The sequence below is a fragment of the Pollachius pollachius genome (genome assembly GCF_949987615.1).
Source record: "Pollachius pollachius genome assembly, chromosome: 12".
NCBI classification, from domain to species: Eukaryota; Metazoa; Chordata; class Actinopteri; order Gadiformes; family Gadidae; genus Pollachius; species Pollachius pollachius.
The window spans coordinates 21,306,828-21,324,640 of NC_136945.1; the positions used below are offsets into that span (position 1 = coordinate 21,306,828).

The 17,813-nt window shown below is 46.1% G+C and overlaps 1 protein-coding gene across 2 annotated transcripts in view; it reads left to right on the forward strand.

Moving 5' to 3' along the window:
• The first annotated feature begins 1,360 nt into the window (after nucleotides 1–1,360).
• Nucleotides 1,361–17,813, forward strand: part of rnf123 (ring finger protein 123) — a 121,698-nt gene continuing 105,245 nt past the window's right edge. The window contains exons 1-20 of one of the 2 annotated variants that reach the window (XM_079748002.1): nucleotides 1,361–1,523; nucleotides 2,610–2,725; nucleotides 3,600–3,684; nucleotides 5,210–5,289; nucleotides 6,426–6,523; nucleotides 7,379–7,433; nucleotides 8,087–8,172; nucleotides 8,600–8,686; nucleotides 8,917–8,984; nucleotides 9,323–9,448; nucleotides 10,374–10,488; nucleotides 10,978–11,082; nucleotides 11,540–11,665; nucleotides 11,803–11,895; nucleotides 12,382–12,455; nucleotides 12,910–13,027; nucleotides 14,319–14,418; nucleotides 14,783–14,844; nucleotides 16,106–16,177; nucleotides 16,875–16,995. In XM_079748002.1, the coding sequence (XP_079604128.1) occupies nucleotides 2,644–2,725; nucleotides 3,600–3,684; nucleotides 5,210–5,289; nucleotides 6,426–6,523; nucleotides 7,379–7,433; nucleotides 8,087–8,172; nucleotides 8,600–8,686; nucleotides 8,917–8,984; nucleotides 9,323–9,448; nucleotides 10,374–10,488; nucleotides 10,978–11,082; nucleotides 11,540–11,665; nucleotides 11,803–11,895; nucleotides 12,382–12,455; nucleotides 12,910–13,027; nucleotides 14,319–14,418; nucleotides 14,783–14,844; nucleotides 16,106–16,177; nucleotides 16,875–16,995 (1,753 nt within the window). In that variant the 5' untranslated portion in view covers nucleotides 1,361–1,523; nucleotides 2,610–2,643. The remainder of the gene's footprint in view (nucleotides 1,524–2,609; nucleotides 2,726–3,599; nucleotides 3,685–5,209; nucleotides 5,290–6,425; nucleotides 6,524–7,378; nucleotides 7,434–8,086; nucleotides 8,173–8,599; nucleotides 8,687–8,916; nucleotides 8,985–9,322; nucleotides 9,449–10,373; nucleotides 10,489–10,977; nucleotides 11,083–11,539; nucleotides 11,666–11,802; nucleotides 11,896–12,381; nucleotides 12,456–12,909; nucleotides 13,028–14,318; nucleotides 14,419–14,782; nucleotides 14,845–16,105; nucleotides 16,178–16,874; nucleotides 16,996–17,813) is intronic. The other variant, XM_079748003.1, reaches the window with a different exon arrangement.

Below are 17,813 nucleotides of genomic sequence, written 5' to 3' on the forward strand. Positions count from 1 at the left end.
AGAAGAAGGTTGACCTACAGTGAGCGAATGAGCAGTGGAAGAGACCATCACTTCACGGGGGTGTGCCGTTATTTAAAGGAATATATTTTATATCTGTGTCAAGTGATTATCATTTATGAACACAAAATGGACCTCAAAAATGTAAAAGAGAATGATATATTGTATTTTCGGAAACAGCAAGAGCATTGTTTTACAATATAATAAGCACCATAAACGAACATAATCCCAAGACATACCGTATGCAGGATGGTATGAACTGTATAAAGTGTAAGAGAAAAAAATAACCCTTAGCCAATGAGAGGCGACTAAACTGGAGGCCCGCGGACGTGACTTATGAACCCTGGAGACATGTCGCGATATCGCGATATATTTAGGTAGCCCTACCACCGTTTTCCGTTATATTATATGTAACCTTGTAGATATCTGTTTAACGTAAATAAACCCAATAGTAAATTTGAGCACCAGGCCCCACCGTGATTTGAGCACCACGACAGGTTGAGGAAAGTTTCCTTAAGACCAGAACACCAACACACCAACTCGGTAGGCTTGTCTGGTTCTGTTGATTTACTTCAAAGTTTCAACCGTCGGAAAAAACGTTAAGCATTGCTTGGCTGCGGCCACCAGAGAGCGCTGTTGCTAACCGGTTCAATGGTTGGACGAGCAGCAGCCACCAGAAGGCGCTGTTGCTCACCTTGTCATTGGCTGGTCATCTGGGGGGAGATAATGCGCCTCCTGAATAAAGTCTAGGAAAACATTTTTATATGTTACATTTTATATCTTTATGACATGTAATATCTAACTCCTCCGGTTGCTATATTACAGCTGATGTTTAAAGTCATCATGGAGGCAAGCCCGTATCATGTCTGCTGTAGGCTCCATGTTATAAGACAATTGTAACACACTAGTTACCCACTTATTGTGTTGTATTCGTTTGTATTCTGTGCTGTTTTGTTCAATTTTATTGTATCTTCGAAAAAATAATTCTCTATTATATTATTTTGTATTCAATTATATTCCATTATTATCCATTAGCTTATTTATTATAATTGATTGCTCACTCTAGTAACTTCTATATAATGTTATGTTATATTGTACTGTATTGGCTTTGCTATTCTATTTGCATTGTTCTGAGGGGGATAAAACTATAGTTAAAAAAAAAATCGTTACAGATTTAGAGTGTTGCCTATTGACAAAAACAAAAAGAAAAGTGTGAAAGTGTTAAAACGCACATTTAAGGACTCTAAAGAAGAGTCGGAGCCGCGGCGCGGTTTGAACCCGCCGACGCTCCGTGACGTGGGAATGGAACCAGAGACCACAGAGAGGAGGGTTTAAAAGACTAGCTGGTGGAAACACACACACACACACACACACACACACACACACACACACACACACACACACACACAGCTCGGAGCCGGTGTAACACATCCAGACCATTCACCCTGAAATAAACCAAAGACGTGGACACGGTGACCCGTCGGGGACAGAGACATAAAGAGGGAGACGTATCACAGAAGGAAGCAGTAAGTGTTGTTATTACCAAGGCGTCCCACTGTTGTTATCATCCACAACTGAGTCACATTAGCCAGCGAGCTAGCGATGCTATGCTGCCACTTGCAGTGCACTGCACTGCAACGCAATGGAGATTTGCACTGCTGCCCAATTCAATCCATGTCGATGCCGTTAAAACGTGTGTCCGTTACCCGTGCGTGCCTCCGCGGTGCCAGGCCGAGGCAGTCCAAGGGACCCGGGCTAAGGGCTGGATGCAGCTACAGAAGGAGCTGCACGGATAGCCTAGCTCCCTCTTGGTCGCAGTGTGGTGTGTCGTTATGCTGTTGCTGAATGTGTTTCACCACGCTGACATCCGAGCCGCTGTCCCACCGTCCGATTGTTGGACGTTTGTACACATCCGACGTTGTCACTAGATTCAGGATGACTCCTGTCATGAGGGTAAATGAACGCAGCCAAACGTGAGTTCGATAAGCCTCTGTGTGTACCACATGTTTTGCTCGACGTGTAAAACCATGTCTCCACTGAGTGTAACGACTTTCAGTGAAATATTGAGCACATCTCTGCCGATCTGCTCACACGTATTACGTGGTTGTTACTGAGCTATACACAACTGTACCTGTTGTTCAGTGCAGCCACTGCAGCTATTCATAGAGCTCCCCGGTGCGATGACAAATACCATGGACATATGTCCATGTTTAATGTTAAATGTATAGTGAGTAGCCTAGGCTTTGTTAAAAGTGGACTAAAGTGGTTAGGGTGTCTGATGTCAACTTGTTGCGGAAGACTCTTACGAAAGGCAGAGCACATTTTCAGAATGCTAGCTTGTATTGTAACCTTTGTATCGTCAGTGTGCTACTCTCGAATGTAATATTATACTCACATTCGGACTTCAGTGATATTGATTCGATGTATTCTATTTCATTCATTTCATTTTCGAATTTGTTGTTGTTGTGGTTGAGGTTGTTGTTGTGGTGGTTTGTGCTGTGTTTGTTGTGTGTGTGTGTGTGTGTGTGTGTGGGGGGGGGGATCACCAGTTAAAGTCAGCCTGTGATCTTAAAAAGGACTTGTTGTTCATGGTTGTTGTTATTGTCTCCCAGCAGTGCATGGGTGGGGGGCCTAACGTCAGACACAATGAGCTCCAAGGAGGGTGGAACGGCCCTGACCCGCCGCAACTACCGGCTGGCCTCGGACACCGACAAACCCAAACCCACAGGTAGGATCCCACACACACACACACACACACACACCCACACAGACACATACACACGCACACAGACACAGACAAACACTCACGCACACACACAGACACACAGGCTCGCACAGACACACAGGCACATACACAAACACGCATGAACACACATACACGCATGCGCGCACAAACACACACACACACACACACACACACACACATGCACGCAGACAAACAAACACACACACACACACAAACAGGGTGCCATTACTTCACAAGCTATATATAGTTGTTATGTCTATGAGGGTTGCAAATTTCCTGCTTTTTCCTTAACTAATAGTTTAATTACACGTTAATTATCAATCGATTGAATATATATATATATATATGTGTGTGTCTGTTTGTGTACTCAAAGACATAGACCACAATCGGCAGCCCTATGTCTGTCTAGTCACTGCAACCATAATGTTGCTTATCGCGCACACAAACACACACGGGCACAAACACACGCTCACACTCACACTCACTCACACACACACACAGTTGTAGCCTTCCTTGTGACAGAAAATGTGACAGAACGGCATGGAACTGTAAATGGTCATGGTATGTTCATGTATCTCTATAAATCTCTATGTATCTCTCTCTCTCTATATATATGTTTCTCTATGTTTCTCCATGTATCTCATGTATCTCCATTTAGATCTATCTTTCTCCATGTATCTCTGTCTATCTTCCTGTATCTCCATTTAGCTCTATATTTCTCTATGTAATCTCTATGTATCTTCATGTATCTCCATGTATCTCTATGTATCTTCATATATCTCCATTTAGCTCTATCTTTCTCTATGTACCCTCTATGTATCTTCCTGTATCTCCATGTGTCTCCATGTGTTCTCAGGCATCGTCAACGAGAAGCTCCTGACTGACTACCTGCACCATGTGTTCCCCTCCACCAAGACCGGCCCTACCCTGGCCTCCCTCAGGTCTGCCTCTCGCCCACACTGCAGCCCCACACTCTCTCTCTCTGGCTCCCCTCGGCCAACTTCTGCGTGCCCCATGTGTTCACGTTAACGGTACTTCCACGTACCGTTAACGTGAACAGAGGGGGCAGTAGCGTTTCCGACCACAAATCTACCCGAACCGACGAGTGAATCCGAAAAACCGAAACGCACAACGGGTTGTACTCCATTGAAAATATGTTGAAAAATAGATGCATCCGTGTCATAAAGACGTCGCAAAATCTGTTTTTCAAAAGCACTTTGTTTATCGCTACCAACTGAAATCTGGTAGCGATAAACGTTTTGATTTGATTGCGTTTATTTCATTCTCATGTCTGAGAGTCGGAAACACAAAACAACACACAGTGCGGGTTCCCTGCTCGACCAGTCGGCGATCACCTGTCGCGACCCTCCCGCAGAGAATGGCGGCGCATTGGAGTTCTTGTAGGACTTAACGTAGGTCATCGACCGGTGAAGGGGCGTGTTCGGTCCCTGAGTATCGATGTGGAACTTCCCTTAGGGCTCAGTGGAGACTTGTGATTAGGGCTGCTCTTCATACACCAGCCTCCGGCACACACACACTGTACACCAAGCATTTCTCTATCGCATTATCATTGTTGTCATCAGTGTGTTATTATATTCAGGAATGGGGATACATAAAGGGGGCAGGATAGTGTAGTGTTCAGCGTGTCTGAGTTCTGGGTTCAATCCCCCAAATCTCTGCAGTCTAACCTGTTGGCCTCCATGAGCGAGATGACCTCACACCAACCTACTCTTTAGTAACATCTATCGGAATTCTGTGTGAGTTGCTTTGGATGAAAGCGTTATATTGACTGAATAGCAAGTAGATGGTACAGTTCTTCTGACTGGAGGACCAACTCCGACACTATCGAGTGATGCTGGATTTAAAATTGTTTTGGTTGATGTCTGGAATATATTTCAGTATTATCTGTTGGAATGTGTGTGTGTGTGTGTGTGTGTGTGTGTGTGTGTGTGTGTGTGTGTGTGTGTGTTTATTTACGTACTTGCACCCTGGCCTACCCTGAGCAGTACTAGTGTTACAGTGTCCCAAAGTCACTGGCACCCTTTCTTAAGCCAGGCGTTGGACTGCACGACTATATATAGACACGCACACACACACACACACAGGCACACTTAGACAAACCCGCACCCGCATACACACATACTTGTAATCACGCAGGCACGCTCAAACATACACACACACACACTTATTCATTGAGATGAATAGATCCTTATTATACGATATTGTACATTAGACGGTGGATTTTGCCAAGTAAAGGAGGCTTTATCTCATTTGTTAAAGCCCTAAAGCTCTGACATTCTTTGGCTATTTTTAAAAAGATAAAACAAACAACCTGTTTTAAAGTGGAAAACGTAGGCCCATTGACTGCAGTCATGGATGTGTCACGCACAACAGTCTTTCAAATAGTTGCACTCACAAATTAGAAAATGCTTAACACATGAAATTTGATTTTTCCATACTTTCCAGGAAACCCCTGGGATTCCAGGACCTTGGATCCCACCTGGAGAAACTTCTGGCAGAGGGAGAGCCCCCTGAGGAGGACAGAGGTACATGCACACACACACACGCACGCACGCACGCACGCACGCACCCACGCACGCACGCACGCACACACACACACACACACACACGCACACACGCACACACACACACACACATAACCACAAACAGACATACACACACACTTTCAAACAGACACACACACACACTTTCAAACAGACACACACACCGTAGCAATTGTTTGATCATATCTCTTCCCACCAGATCCGTTCAAGTGGTTAAATTGTGAATAGATTGACCCATGGGGCGTTCACATACAGTTTAGCCAAGGTCAAATAGAGTGGCCAGGAGGAAATGGTTAAGGGTATCTAATTGCCCGGGTGTAAGCACGTATGTGTGTGTGTGTGTGTGTGTGCGTGTGTGTGTGTGTGTCTGTGTAGTGCTAGTTGATAGTTGTGCGCAAGATGAGAAGAAGTGTGGTAGAAGTGTGAGAAGCTAAGATGGGCCTTGGACCTGGGTCTAGAGGGTTTAGAATACCAGCAGAGGGACATGGAGTTTATATGAGAACACCACGATGATATTAATGTCAGTCGCAAAGGTGTGGAATGAGAACCGTGGAAACTCACTGGGCCGTAGGCTAACAGGTTCAGGATTAGCGTCAAGCCCAATCCAAAACATGAGGCCCAACCATCTTGTCCCGCTGGTACAGTAGTAACACTATGCTGGAAGGACACATTAAGCTAGTCCGTAGTTCAATGTACAGTAAACACTGCTTGGTTCTCACTAGGCTTAAAACTCAGGCCTCCGACCTTTGACCTTCACGTATTTATAGAATGCAGTTATGCTTCAGGCCCGGCCTACAAAGGCAAATTAAATGATTTGTAAAGTTTGTGGCTGTCAACACCCTAAATGTGTTTACCACCCAAATAGTGCAAAGAAGTGGCTGTTTACTACCCAATGTGCTATTTTGATCGTTGACACACACTTTGTCTCCCTAAATGAGTCCTTACTGTACATCCAAAAATAAAACGTTAAAGCGACAACATCTTTGTTCATGTCTTCGCGGGACCCTCCGGCAGTACTTTGAGCCCAGTTGGGCCCCCGTGCCACAGATTGAGAACCCATGGTCTTATTAAAGCACAAAGTGGAATGCCTTGCATCACTCTCCCCTGTCTCTCCACAGACGCGCCCATCGATGGCCGCCTGGGGCCCAACACGGTGGTCCTGGATCACACCAGCGGCTTCGAGGGCCTCCTGTTTGTGGACGACGACCTGCTCGGGGTGAGATGATTGGGTGTTTGTAGGGGTGCCCTCGGATTAGGCTGATGGTCTAATCTGATTCGTCAGGCCGGACCCATTGTCGTCTGATCCTCGAATCATATGTTATATATATTTTTTATATATATTCAGCTCAATGATACTACATTTATTGTGACCTCTGTGTTTAAATGCTTGAAATAATCAATTTGTGTATCAGTGTCTATAGACAGCTTTCTATAGACAAAGGTGCTAAATGACTGCCTCTACAAACCAATTAACTTTTCACAATATGGTGATGATAGTGTGCCTGCTGTTCATGTCATTTCCATTCAAATCGAGAGAAGAATATAGGATACTTTTAGAGAATGATTTCCCCGAGTGCGATGGTTTGATATGACAGCTGCTTTTGAAGCAGTTTGCATTTAAATTGTTTCTTATCATCTTTAATGGTTTCGAAACGCTGCCAAACTTTTTCCTGTCATTGTGCTTCCTAGAATGTTCTCTACTTTGAAAGAGAAAATGATTGAATAGTGCCCCTGGCATTACACAGAGGGGTTATTAAACAACAAAGGGGAACTTTATTGAAAGCTAAACATTACATTGCACAAATTGCACACAGAAGCCAGTCCCGCAGCCCCACAGAAAAGAACATTTGATAACTTTGAGTCCTTTTTTTCTGCAACACAAGCAATGCCGAGGTATCACTCATTTAGCACCCCCATTCTCCCAATGGTACGACCCAATGCACAATCTTCCACCTCCATGATTTGACTTTTCAAGACGAGGTCGCCTCAATGTCCTTCTGATTGATTGTTGCTCAGAGATGATGTTAGGCAGCTGGATGAGAGAATCATTTTAGTTTTCTATTGATTTCAGGTCATCGGCCACAGCAACTTCAGCTCCATCAGAGCGACTACATGTGTATATAAAGGTAAATATGTGTGCATGTTTGTTTAATACAAGGTATTACAATGTATTACAAGGAACTGGCTTTGTCTGGATCCATTGTCATCAAGTCTCCCTGGAGGTCTTCCGGAAGGTTCCTTAGTGTCTGAGCTGCATGTGATCTGAGCCTTGTGGCCGACACTGTATCCTGTACTGTGTCTTCATATCCTGCTTGGGGCTGGCCCGGTCTCATGGGCCATGGTCCCCATAGATATACTGACTAGATATGGCCTGAGCTGCGCTGGTCAGTGGGACGTATGCGTCAATGCCGCCGCCACCTTCCGTGGGGAAACTATGCACCTGAATGATTGAATGTCCGATAGGGCAGGTGTGCTTTCCCAGTCAAAATCAATCTAAATCACCTTCTTTTTAAGCAATCTTCAAGCGGTTGGGTTTCTTCCCTGCGGCAAGATGGCGGCATTGTTGATGCTTAGCAGCCGAATGCGATGTCTAGTCAGAATATATATTTATGATGTTCCCCATGCAGCCGTCTTCTAAATGCCTGCTTGGTGTGGGAACCCAATGCAGTATTTCACACTCAGTGCCCCCACCCAGCTGACGTCTTTCTAAGGGGTGTCTACCGGCAGACTGTGGACATAGGCATTTGAACTGAGAACTGTGTGCTTATTGTGTCTGCAGGGAAATGGGTCTACGAGGTGTTGATATCCTCCCAAGGTCTGATGCAGATAGGGTGGTGTACGCTCAACTGTCACTTCAACCAAGAGGTACACACGCTCATGCACACACACACGCACACACACGCACACACACAAACAAACAAACAACGCACACAGAGGCACAGACAAACGCCAACACACACAGACTGACACACAGACACACACACGTGCACAGAAAAACACGCACTGCGGCCCGCACGCTCATGCACACACAAATGCACGGAGGCATAGACACACACAAACACACAAAGGCACACACAAACACACATAGGCACAGACACCGCACACACAGACTCGCACAGACACGCACACAGAGGAAAACATACACACAAACCACAAAATATTACACTGTGACTGCTGCAACACGCTTCATTTGCTGTTTTCTATTTGTGCTACAGCAGATCAAGTGCACAGTTCCACAACTGCGTCACTCATGCAATCTCTGTGATATTTTATCGTACCTTTGATATCCCAGGAGGGTGTAGGCGACACGCCGGACTCCTACGCCTACGACGGGAACAGAGTCCGCAAGTGGAACGTGACGACAACCAACTATGGCAAGGTCAGGAACAGCTAAACCAGAGGGACATTCAATATCACACGTCTACACTGTGTGTTTATGAGTGTTGTGAACATCCTGTTGACCTTGTCTTACCGTCACTCTAACTGTTGGTTTTTGCTAATGAGTGCATCAGCGCTTTGTTATTTGTAAGCGTCTGAGAAGTTGCAAAAGAGACATGTGAATAGTGTCATCTGTGCCGGGGTCCGACCAACGCTGTGTTTGTGTTTCAGTCGTGGGCTGCGGGAGACATTGTGAGCTGCATGATAGACCTGGATGAAGGAACCATCACGTTCTGCTTGTGAGTTATGGTGCACCACTGGCCACCCCCCTCTCAGTATACAACTACAACACAGCATCTGAAAGGATTTGAGTGAGGGATACACTTTGGTATAATATATGACGCCCTGCAGTTTCTGTGTGCAAGCTGCATTATGCATTCGTTATCACAACTGAAATTCAGACTTAAATCCACAATATTGGTTCACTGATTAAATCTGAAAGGTGTCTAGAATGAGAGAGAAGAAGGAAAATAACCCAGAATGAACTCCGACCATCCATGCACCTCCCACCCCTCCATCCTGTAAGCCCAGCCGGGGTCGGACCTCCAGCTCAGTGTGTACTCCCTTACCCCCTCAGAAACGGCCAGTCTCTGGGCACAGCCTTCACGGACATCAAGATGGGTCCAGGCGTGGCTTACTTCCCTGCCATCAGCCTCTCCTTCAAAGAATCCGTGGCCTTCAACTTCGGGAGCAGACCTCTCAGATATCCTTCTGGTGGGATGAAAGGGCATCGCTCACCTCTCATGTACACAGAACAGCGTATGGTTACATGGATTTAGTTAGATTGGTTTGTTTGATTAGGATATACGTGGAAGCCAGCTAGACTGAAATAGAAAGGGGATTTTGCCAGAAAGCTTTAGTGACCACAGAGAGTCCGGACCTCGGTTTTACATCCAATATGAAAAGCGTAGCGCGTCCTTTGTTAATATTACACAGGCCAGAGGGGTGAGCGCCCCCTACTGGCTCACCAACATTACCAATCCAAGGATTGCCCAAACTAGCCTGGTTCTACCAGACTCGTACTTCAGTTCATTTGCACAGAGAGTCTGGACCAACCCAATTGACAAACGTTAACTCACTTGAAGGCGGGCGTCTGTTGAAGTTAAAAACTATTGGATCTGCCCAGTGCCACTCTGGATCTGCCATAACCAATCGCTAACGTTTGGCCGGGAATCACGTTACGCGCAGGCTGTAAACAAACCAAACACCGCGCGTGAAGATGTCCGCCAATGAGAGCTGACTTTAACGTCATCGATCTCAGCCGCTCCCTCTGTTCGCTGATTGGGCGCAGAAAATTTAGACGGAGAAAACCCACTAACATACCGCAGACCTGGTACTGAAGGGAAATCCAAATTGAGCGGAAGTACTTAGGCGGGCGGAGCCAGGCTAGGCCCAGACCAGTCCAGTTTAACTTCCTAAGAAACCAGCAGTGCTAGGCAGATAGCCATAGTGCTAGTGTAACTCACCCACAGGTTCAACATTCACACAAAGACCAGGGTGTCCACCATGAATGACAGCCAACGCCATCGGCAGTAGCTAGGGGGCTAGACCTCGATGCTCTTATAACAATGCGTGGCAGTGTCTTGGGAGTTGAACTGAGCTTTGGCCTTAACCGAGCTGTGGGTCACGTACCCTGTGGAGGGCTACCTCCCCCTGCAGAACCCCCCCAGCGCAGACCTCCTGAAGGCCCAGAAGCTGCTGGGCTACATCAAGACCGTGCTGGCCACCACCATAGACGTCCAGGTCAGAAGGAGGGCATCGTAGAGCCATTTCAAAGTCAAAGCCGAGGAAACTGACTCGCATTCTGTCGTTTTTTTGCTTATTTTGCTCTTCCTGTCATTCTTTAATTTTTCATTGTTTCATTCTTTCTTTCGTTCTTTCATTCCTTTTTCTTTTTCCTTTGTTCTTACTCTTCTTTGGTTCTTTATGTTCTTTCTTTCTTTCCATCAGCTGCCAGTCAGCAGTCCCAATCAGGGTTCTGATAATTTCCTTATAAGAAGACTACACAGTTCACTTGATAATACTTCTGATTTGAATAGACTGATTCGACTTTTTTTGTACTTCATCGTCCCTTTCTTTTATATTCTATGCTTTCAATTTCAAACATAATCATCTATTGTCTGAGTCATCTATTTATAACGATAACTATAACCGTCCAAGCCAATAGTGGAAATAGTAGAGCCCAGTTTATAACAGCTCCAATTGTGTGATGGGTTTATGTTTGCTGTCCAGGAGGAGAGGTTGGTGGAGAAGGACTGTTCCTCGTGGAAACTCCACGGAGAACCAACCGTTCTCCTCACCATGGCCCACATCTTCAACCAGTTTGCTCCCCTCATGGTGAGAACCCGCACGGCTGTGTGTCTGTTGACATGTTAGAACAGAGATGGCAGCTTATGTTCTAATGAGGTGGTTTTAAAGTGTAAAGTGTATCTGGTGTATATATACAGTGTATGACTTCTACATTTTTAAAAGGTGACCTGGTTGATGTGTGTTTACAGTGTAAAGTATACCTGGTTGATGTGTGTTTACAGTTTTAAGTATTCCTGGTGGATGTGTGTTTACAGTGTAAAGTATTCCTGGTGGATGTATATTAACAGTATACCTGGTGAATGTGTGTTTACAGTCTAAAGTATACCTGGTGGATGTGTGTGTTTACAGTGTAAATTATACCTTCTGGATGTGTGTTTACAGTGTAAAGTATACCTGGTGGATGTGTGTGTTTACAGTGTAAATTATACCTGCTGGATGTGTGTTTACAATGTAAAGTATACCTGGTGGATGTGTGTGTTTACAGTGTAAAGTGTACCTGGTGGAGGATGTGCTGATGAGCTTCCTATTGGGTATTCTGGAGGGCGGAGGTTCGGTGGACGAACATCCACTCATACAACAGCTGCTGGACCTCTTCTGGCTCCTGATGGAGGTATATGTGCCCCCCCCCACACACACACACACACACACACACACACACACACATAAACCCGTATGTATGTGTGTTGGAATCAAGGTAAAGATATCTAGAGTGTGGCTCCGCCCCAAACTGCTCTGTGTTCCTGATAGGACTACGAGGTCAACGAGTGCCTGAAGCAGCTGATGATGTCATTACTGAGGGCCTATCGCTTCTCCCCCATCATCCCCGACCTAGGCTTCCAGGTACGACCAGGCTACACACACACGCACCCACACACACATGCACACACACGCACGCACACACGCCTGTCACATACGCACACACACACACGCACGCATTCACCCACACACGTACCACACGCACGCACACACACACACATGCACACACACGCACGCACACACGCCTGTCACATACAGACACGCACGCACTTACGCATTCACCCACACACGTACCACACGCACACACACACACACACACACACACACACACACACACACACACACACACACACACGCCCATTACACACACATAACACACATAGAGATACACACACACACACACACACATACACACACACACACACACACTTTTTTTCCGGCAGTAAACTTCCGTCGTTCTGTGTATACGTTTGATCATACTGTAGTCTATATTGAGGTGAATCCAGAGGGTTGATCCGTCTGTGGGTGGAGGCTGATGGTGTGATGTGTGTCTCCGTCTCCCCCCCTCAGATCCACTACCTTCGTCTGACCACCGCCATCCTGCACCACGAGAAGTCCCGCAAATACCTCCTCAGCAACGTCCTATATCCTTAACATGCATACGTCATCGTTTACCGCACACTTTACCTCTGGTACTTTCTCTGTGCTGAGCATTCAAACTGTAAATCCAAATCCATATTATTGAAAAGAAACAATAGAGCATTAGAAAAACATAATGCATGTTTTATAGCTGTTTTATACACTGTTATTCAGTGGTATTGCATACAGATATTACTCCACACATTTCCAACACACATTACATATCTAAGCAGTACAAATGTGGTATGTGGTGGAGATATTACTTCAATGTTTCCCACACATGCTACATATTTAAGCAGTACAAATTTACCAACAGTAAGCTAGAAATCACTTTAACCATAAGACGACGCCTGAATGAACAACGCTCTAACGAAAGAGTGTGAGTGCAATGTGCGGGCGCCGTGTGTGTCCCCGCGTTCCACGCCCTGCGAGTGTGCGTTCCTTAGCGCGGCGGCGTACGTTTGACGTGCTGCGCTCCGTGGTCTTCTTCTACATCAAGACCCCCCTCAGGGTGAAGGAGGCGGGCCTAGAGGAGCTGATCCCAACCACCTGGTGGCCCACACGCTTCGACAAGGAGGTGAGCGGCCCGCCTGAACACGATGGAGCGGTCAGGGTGAGGGTAGCTTCTCAGGGCCGGGCAAGGCAAATTTATTTATTTATGTAGCATGATTTTTAGCATAGTTTTAATACATGAGGCAGACTCAAATTGCTTCACATACATTAAAATGAAACAATAAAACAAGATAGATAACTAAAAGAAAACGAGAAAGAAGAAAAAAGAAGAAAAAAAGAAAGCTAAAGCAAACATGAAAGCTACATAGGTCAGAAACTCTGAAAAAGTCAGGGTTAGGTTAGCTTGTTTGATACTACATAGGATACCGAAGCACTGAACTAGTTAGGGTTAAGTTAGCTTGTTTGATACTACATAGGGTACCGAAGCACTGGACTAGTCAGGGTTAGGTTAGCTTGCTTGATACTACATAGGGTACCGAAGCACTGAACTAGTCAGGGTTAGGTTAGCTTGATTGATACTACATAGGGTACCGAAGCACTGAACTAGTCAGGGTTAGGTTAGCTTGCTTGATACTACATAGGGTACTGAAGCACTGAACTAGTCAGGGTTAGGTTAGCTTGTTTGATACTACATAGGGTACCGAAGCACTGAACTAGTCAGGGTTAGGTTAGCTTGTTTGATACTACATAGGGTACCGAAGCACTGAACTAGTCAGGGTTAGGTTAGCTTGCTTGATACTACATAGGGTACCGAAGCACTGAACTAGTCAGGGTTAGGTTAGCTTGTTTGATACTACATAGGCAAGGCAACTTTGAAATATTCAGGTTTAGCTTGTTCGATGCCTCAAAGGTAACCAAACACTGGAACTGCCCGGGTTCTGGATAGCTTCTATGATGGTGCATACGTAACGAAACACTGACGTAGAGAGACAGGTCATTAAGAAGACGGTAGTGTTAGACGGGTCATTAAGAAGCAGGTAGCGTTTAGACAATGAAAACAGAGACAGGTGATTTAAAAGCAGTTAGGGTTAGATGGGTCATTAAGACCCGGGTAGCGTTCAGAAAACGAAAACAAAGACAGGTCATTAAGAAGACGGTAGGGTTAGACAATGAAGGAACATTCACACCCTTACAGGACAGCTGTTGGACATTTTGCTGGACCATCCTTAAAAGTTAGAGGCTACTCTTTGGTCAATCTTTAATTAATGTATCATTTTAAACCGGCTGTCCTGGTTCAGACCGAAGATGCTGGGGTGAGGATGTTCTCCGACACAGCAGGGGTCTGTTCTTAGATAGAGCAGGGGGCTGTCTGTCTGACCGTGTTGCCTGTCTGACTGTGGTGTCTGTCTGTCCAGGGGAAGGACGAGCTGGAGGCCAAGAGTGAGACGGCTGACGAACGGTTACGGCGGCGGGCGTACGAGAGAGGCTGTCAGAGGCTGAAGAAGAGGATCGAAGGTGAGAGCCGGGCACGGGTTCACCAGTGAGCAGAAACACACAAATCATATGTAGGCACAGTTAGGATTAATTGAAGGCCTTATGGTCAAACGGGAATAATGAATACATAATATATTCATATTAGCAGCCATCGCGTTGATTGTTTACCAAAGTCTTAAATTACCACTTGTGGTGAGATGAACACCATCTGTTTATACTAATTGATATTTCGCATATTATTCTCTCTCTGCTCTCCCCTCCTCTCCCCATCCCCTCTTCTCTCTTCTATGCCCTCTCCTCCTCTCCTCCCTTCTTCTTCTTCTTCTTCTTCTTCTTCTTCTTCTTCTTCTTCTTCTTCTTCCTCCTCCTCTCCTCTCCTCCTCAGTGGTGGAGGAGTTGCAGGTTCAGATCCTGAGACTTCTGCTCAACAACAAAGACAGAGGGACGGTATGTGTAGCCCAATGTACAGACGCCAGGAACAGCGCCATCTATTGTCAAACCTCATGCATTGCCATTCATTCTCCTGTGAGGCCAGGTGATCTCACACACACATGATGGCAGGGGCCTGCAGCTCTCACCAGATGGGCTTTTTACTGGGTTTGGGCTTCATACTGGGTTTGGGCTTCATACTGGGTTTGGGCTTTTTACTGGGTTTGGGTTTCATACTGTGTTTGGGACTTAGTTCGATGTTGTCCTGCCGCAAGGAAGGAATATTTGTTGGAAAGATTCAGGTTTGTATGTTTTGAAATGATTGTATGAATTGACAGGGCCATACCAAGGTCCAGCATACACTATACTAACATTATATGGTTTATGTCGGCTCTGTTGACACTATGGTCGTCCTTCATATAATTATGCATTCTCTGGGACATGTTTGCAAAAAATCGAAGGTCCTCCCTAGCTATTTGTGTCGGCCATCTGGATTGGCAGACAACCACTCATTGTGTGAGGTGGCCTGAATGTGGCAGATGGCAGATCTTCCCCCAATGTCCACCATGTAGCGATCGCTTGTTGAACTAGAACACAGAGAGACCATGAAACTCCTCCAAACTCCTGTGGCAGTGTGGGGACTGTGGCCCCCAGTACTTTAAATGAGCCGTGCACGGCAGTGGGGTGGGGACCAGCAGACAGAAAACCAAACCATTAGGAGTTCAGGCACCACATGGTGCGAGTGATGAGGACGATACCAGGGCAGTCACGTCTGGTTAGAACAGACACTGATTAGTTCCAGCAGGTTGGCTTACCTTGCACACCCTCCACTTTCTCGGTTTCTTCCCTTTGTCAGCCTTAAGTCACTGTCAAACAACAAAACTTTATTTGTGTACTTTAATTTTCAAATCCCATTCCAAAAGGATTGGTATGGAATTGGTAAAATAGTAAATGATGACAACGTGCATTTGGAATCTAGATTTCAGAGTATTCACCATGGATGCACATGGCCAGCTCTAAAATACTCCACCCCATCCCTGCCATCTTTCTGTACACTTAATTGCGTATGTTAATTATCATATCTCAGCGTATTGGACTGCGGTATCCTCAAGGTTGTGACATCACACATCATGCTGCTGTGGACACTTCCCTAACTTGTTATGAGGAACTGGATTTCCCTTAAGCAGAATAGGTTAGAAGTTAGGCTTTGGAGTTGGCTTTGGCTTTGGGTTAATTTATAATAGTTTGGATCTTCTCTTTAACTCCTGTCTCGTTTCAGGGTGAAGCGTCCCGGTACATCTTCCTCAATAAGTTCCGGAAGTTTCTCCAGGAGAATGCAAGCAACAGAGGGGTAAGAGCATCTGCAGAACCAGGGAGGAAGCTCTGTGGAGCCGGAATCAAGGCAGGGGTTATGGTCGGTTCTGATGTATGTAATGAACATGCTGATAATGAATCTGTGTGTGTGTGTGTGTGTGTGTGTGTGTGTGTGTGTATATTTGTTTTTGTGTGTGTGTTTGTGTGTGTGTGTATGACCTCTGTGGGTTTGACCTGTGTGTGTGTGTGTGTGACTGTTTTTGTGTGTGTGTGTGCGCGTGCATGTGTGTGACCCTGCGTCTGTGCGTGTGTGTGTGCATGTGTGCGTGCATGCGTGTGTGTGACAATGTGTGTGTGACCCTTTGTGTGTGATCTGTGTGTGTGACCCTGTGTGTGTGTGTGTGTGTGTATGTGATCCTGTGTGTGTGCGTGTGTGTGTGCATGTGTGCGTGCCTGAATGTGTGTGACAATGTGTGTGTGACCTTGTGTGTGTGTGTGTGTGTGTGTGATCTGTGTGTGTGGCCCTGTGTGTGTGTGTGTGTGTGTGTGTGTGACCCTGTGTGTATGTGTGTGTGTGTGTGTGACCCTGTGTGTGTGTGATCCTGTGTGTGTGTGTGTGACCCTGTGTGTGTGTGTGTGTGTGTGTGTGTGTGTGTGTGTGTGTGTGTGTGTGTGTGTGTGTGTGTTTGCGTGCGTGTGTGTGTGTGGGTGTGTGTCTGTGTGTGTGTGTCTAGCACCCCACAGCGCTCTGTCCCCCAGAGTACATGCTGTGTTTCCTCCACCGTCTCATCACGGCCGTCCGCTCCTACTGGGACGAGGGCAAGAGGAAGGGCCCGGGCTGCATCAACAGCGAAGGTACCCCCTCACTGACTACGTCACCCCAAGAGGCAGCCGTGTGTGTGTGTGTGTGTGTGTGTGTGTGTGTGTGTGTGTGTGTGTGTGTGTGTGTGTGTGTGTGTGTGTGTGTGTGTGTGTGTGTGTGTCACCGTTGCTGTTGCCGACGGTTGGCTGTTGGTCGAAGTACGATGCTTTTGCCGACGTTCTGTAGTCGGGCGTTGCTGTTTGTTGGGACAGTGTGCAACCACCTAAAGCCTATACCAGGGGACAGTGGCACACAATCACACACACACACGCACGCACGCACGCACACACACACACACACACACACCATACAATCTGATATATGAAGCCTCTCCTAACAGGAGGTAACTTAGTGCTTCAACAGGGATAACAGGAATAAAAGGGTCCTTGCAGTGTAACAGCGAGAGAGAAATGGAAGAGAAGACTTGATTTATGTGCCCTATTAAACCCAGAGCAGCACTTAAAACTAAGTGCTTTACTTACAGGCTATAGATTTAAAGGATGGGGTTATTAAGAATAATGCAAGGCCAGTAGCCCATTATTACTGCGCTACACTCATTATTTCAGGAGGGACGGACAGATAATATCTGCACACATGCATGTCATCTTGATCTTTAGAAAGTAAAGAATCGACCCATCACCACACAAACAATCCAATACAACGGTCTCTGTACGTTTTTAATGAAGGTGTCCCTACTGCTTCTTCCTCCACGAGAGTACCACTTCCTCTTCTACCTATTGACCTCCTGATGACCTCTCTGTGGGCTCTCTGACCCCCTGGTCCCCCCTGTCCTATTTTGTGTGGGTAACCT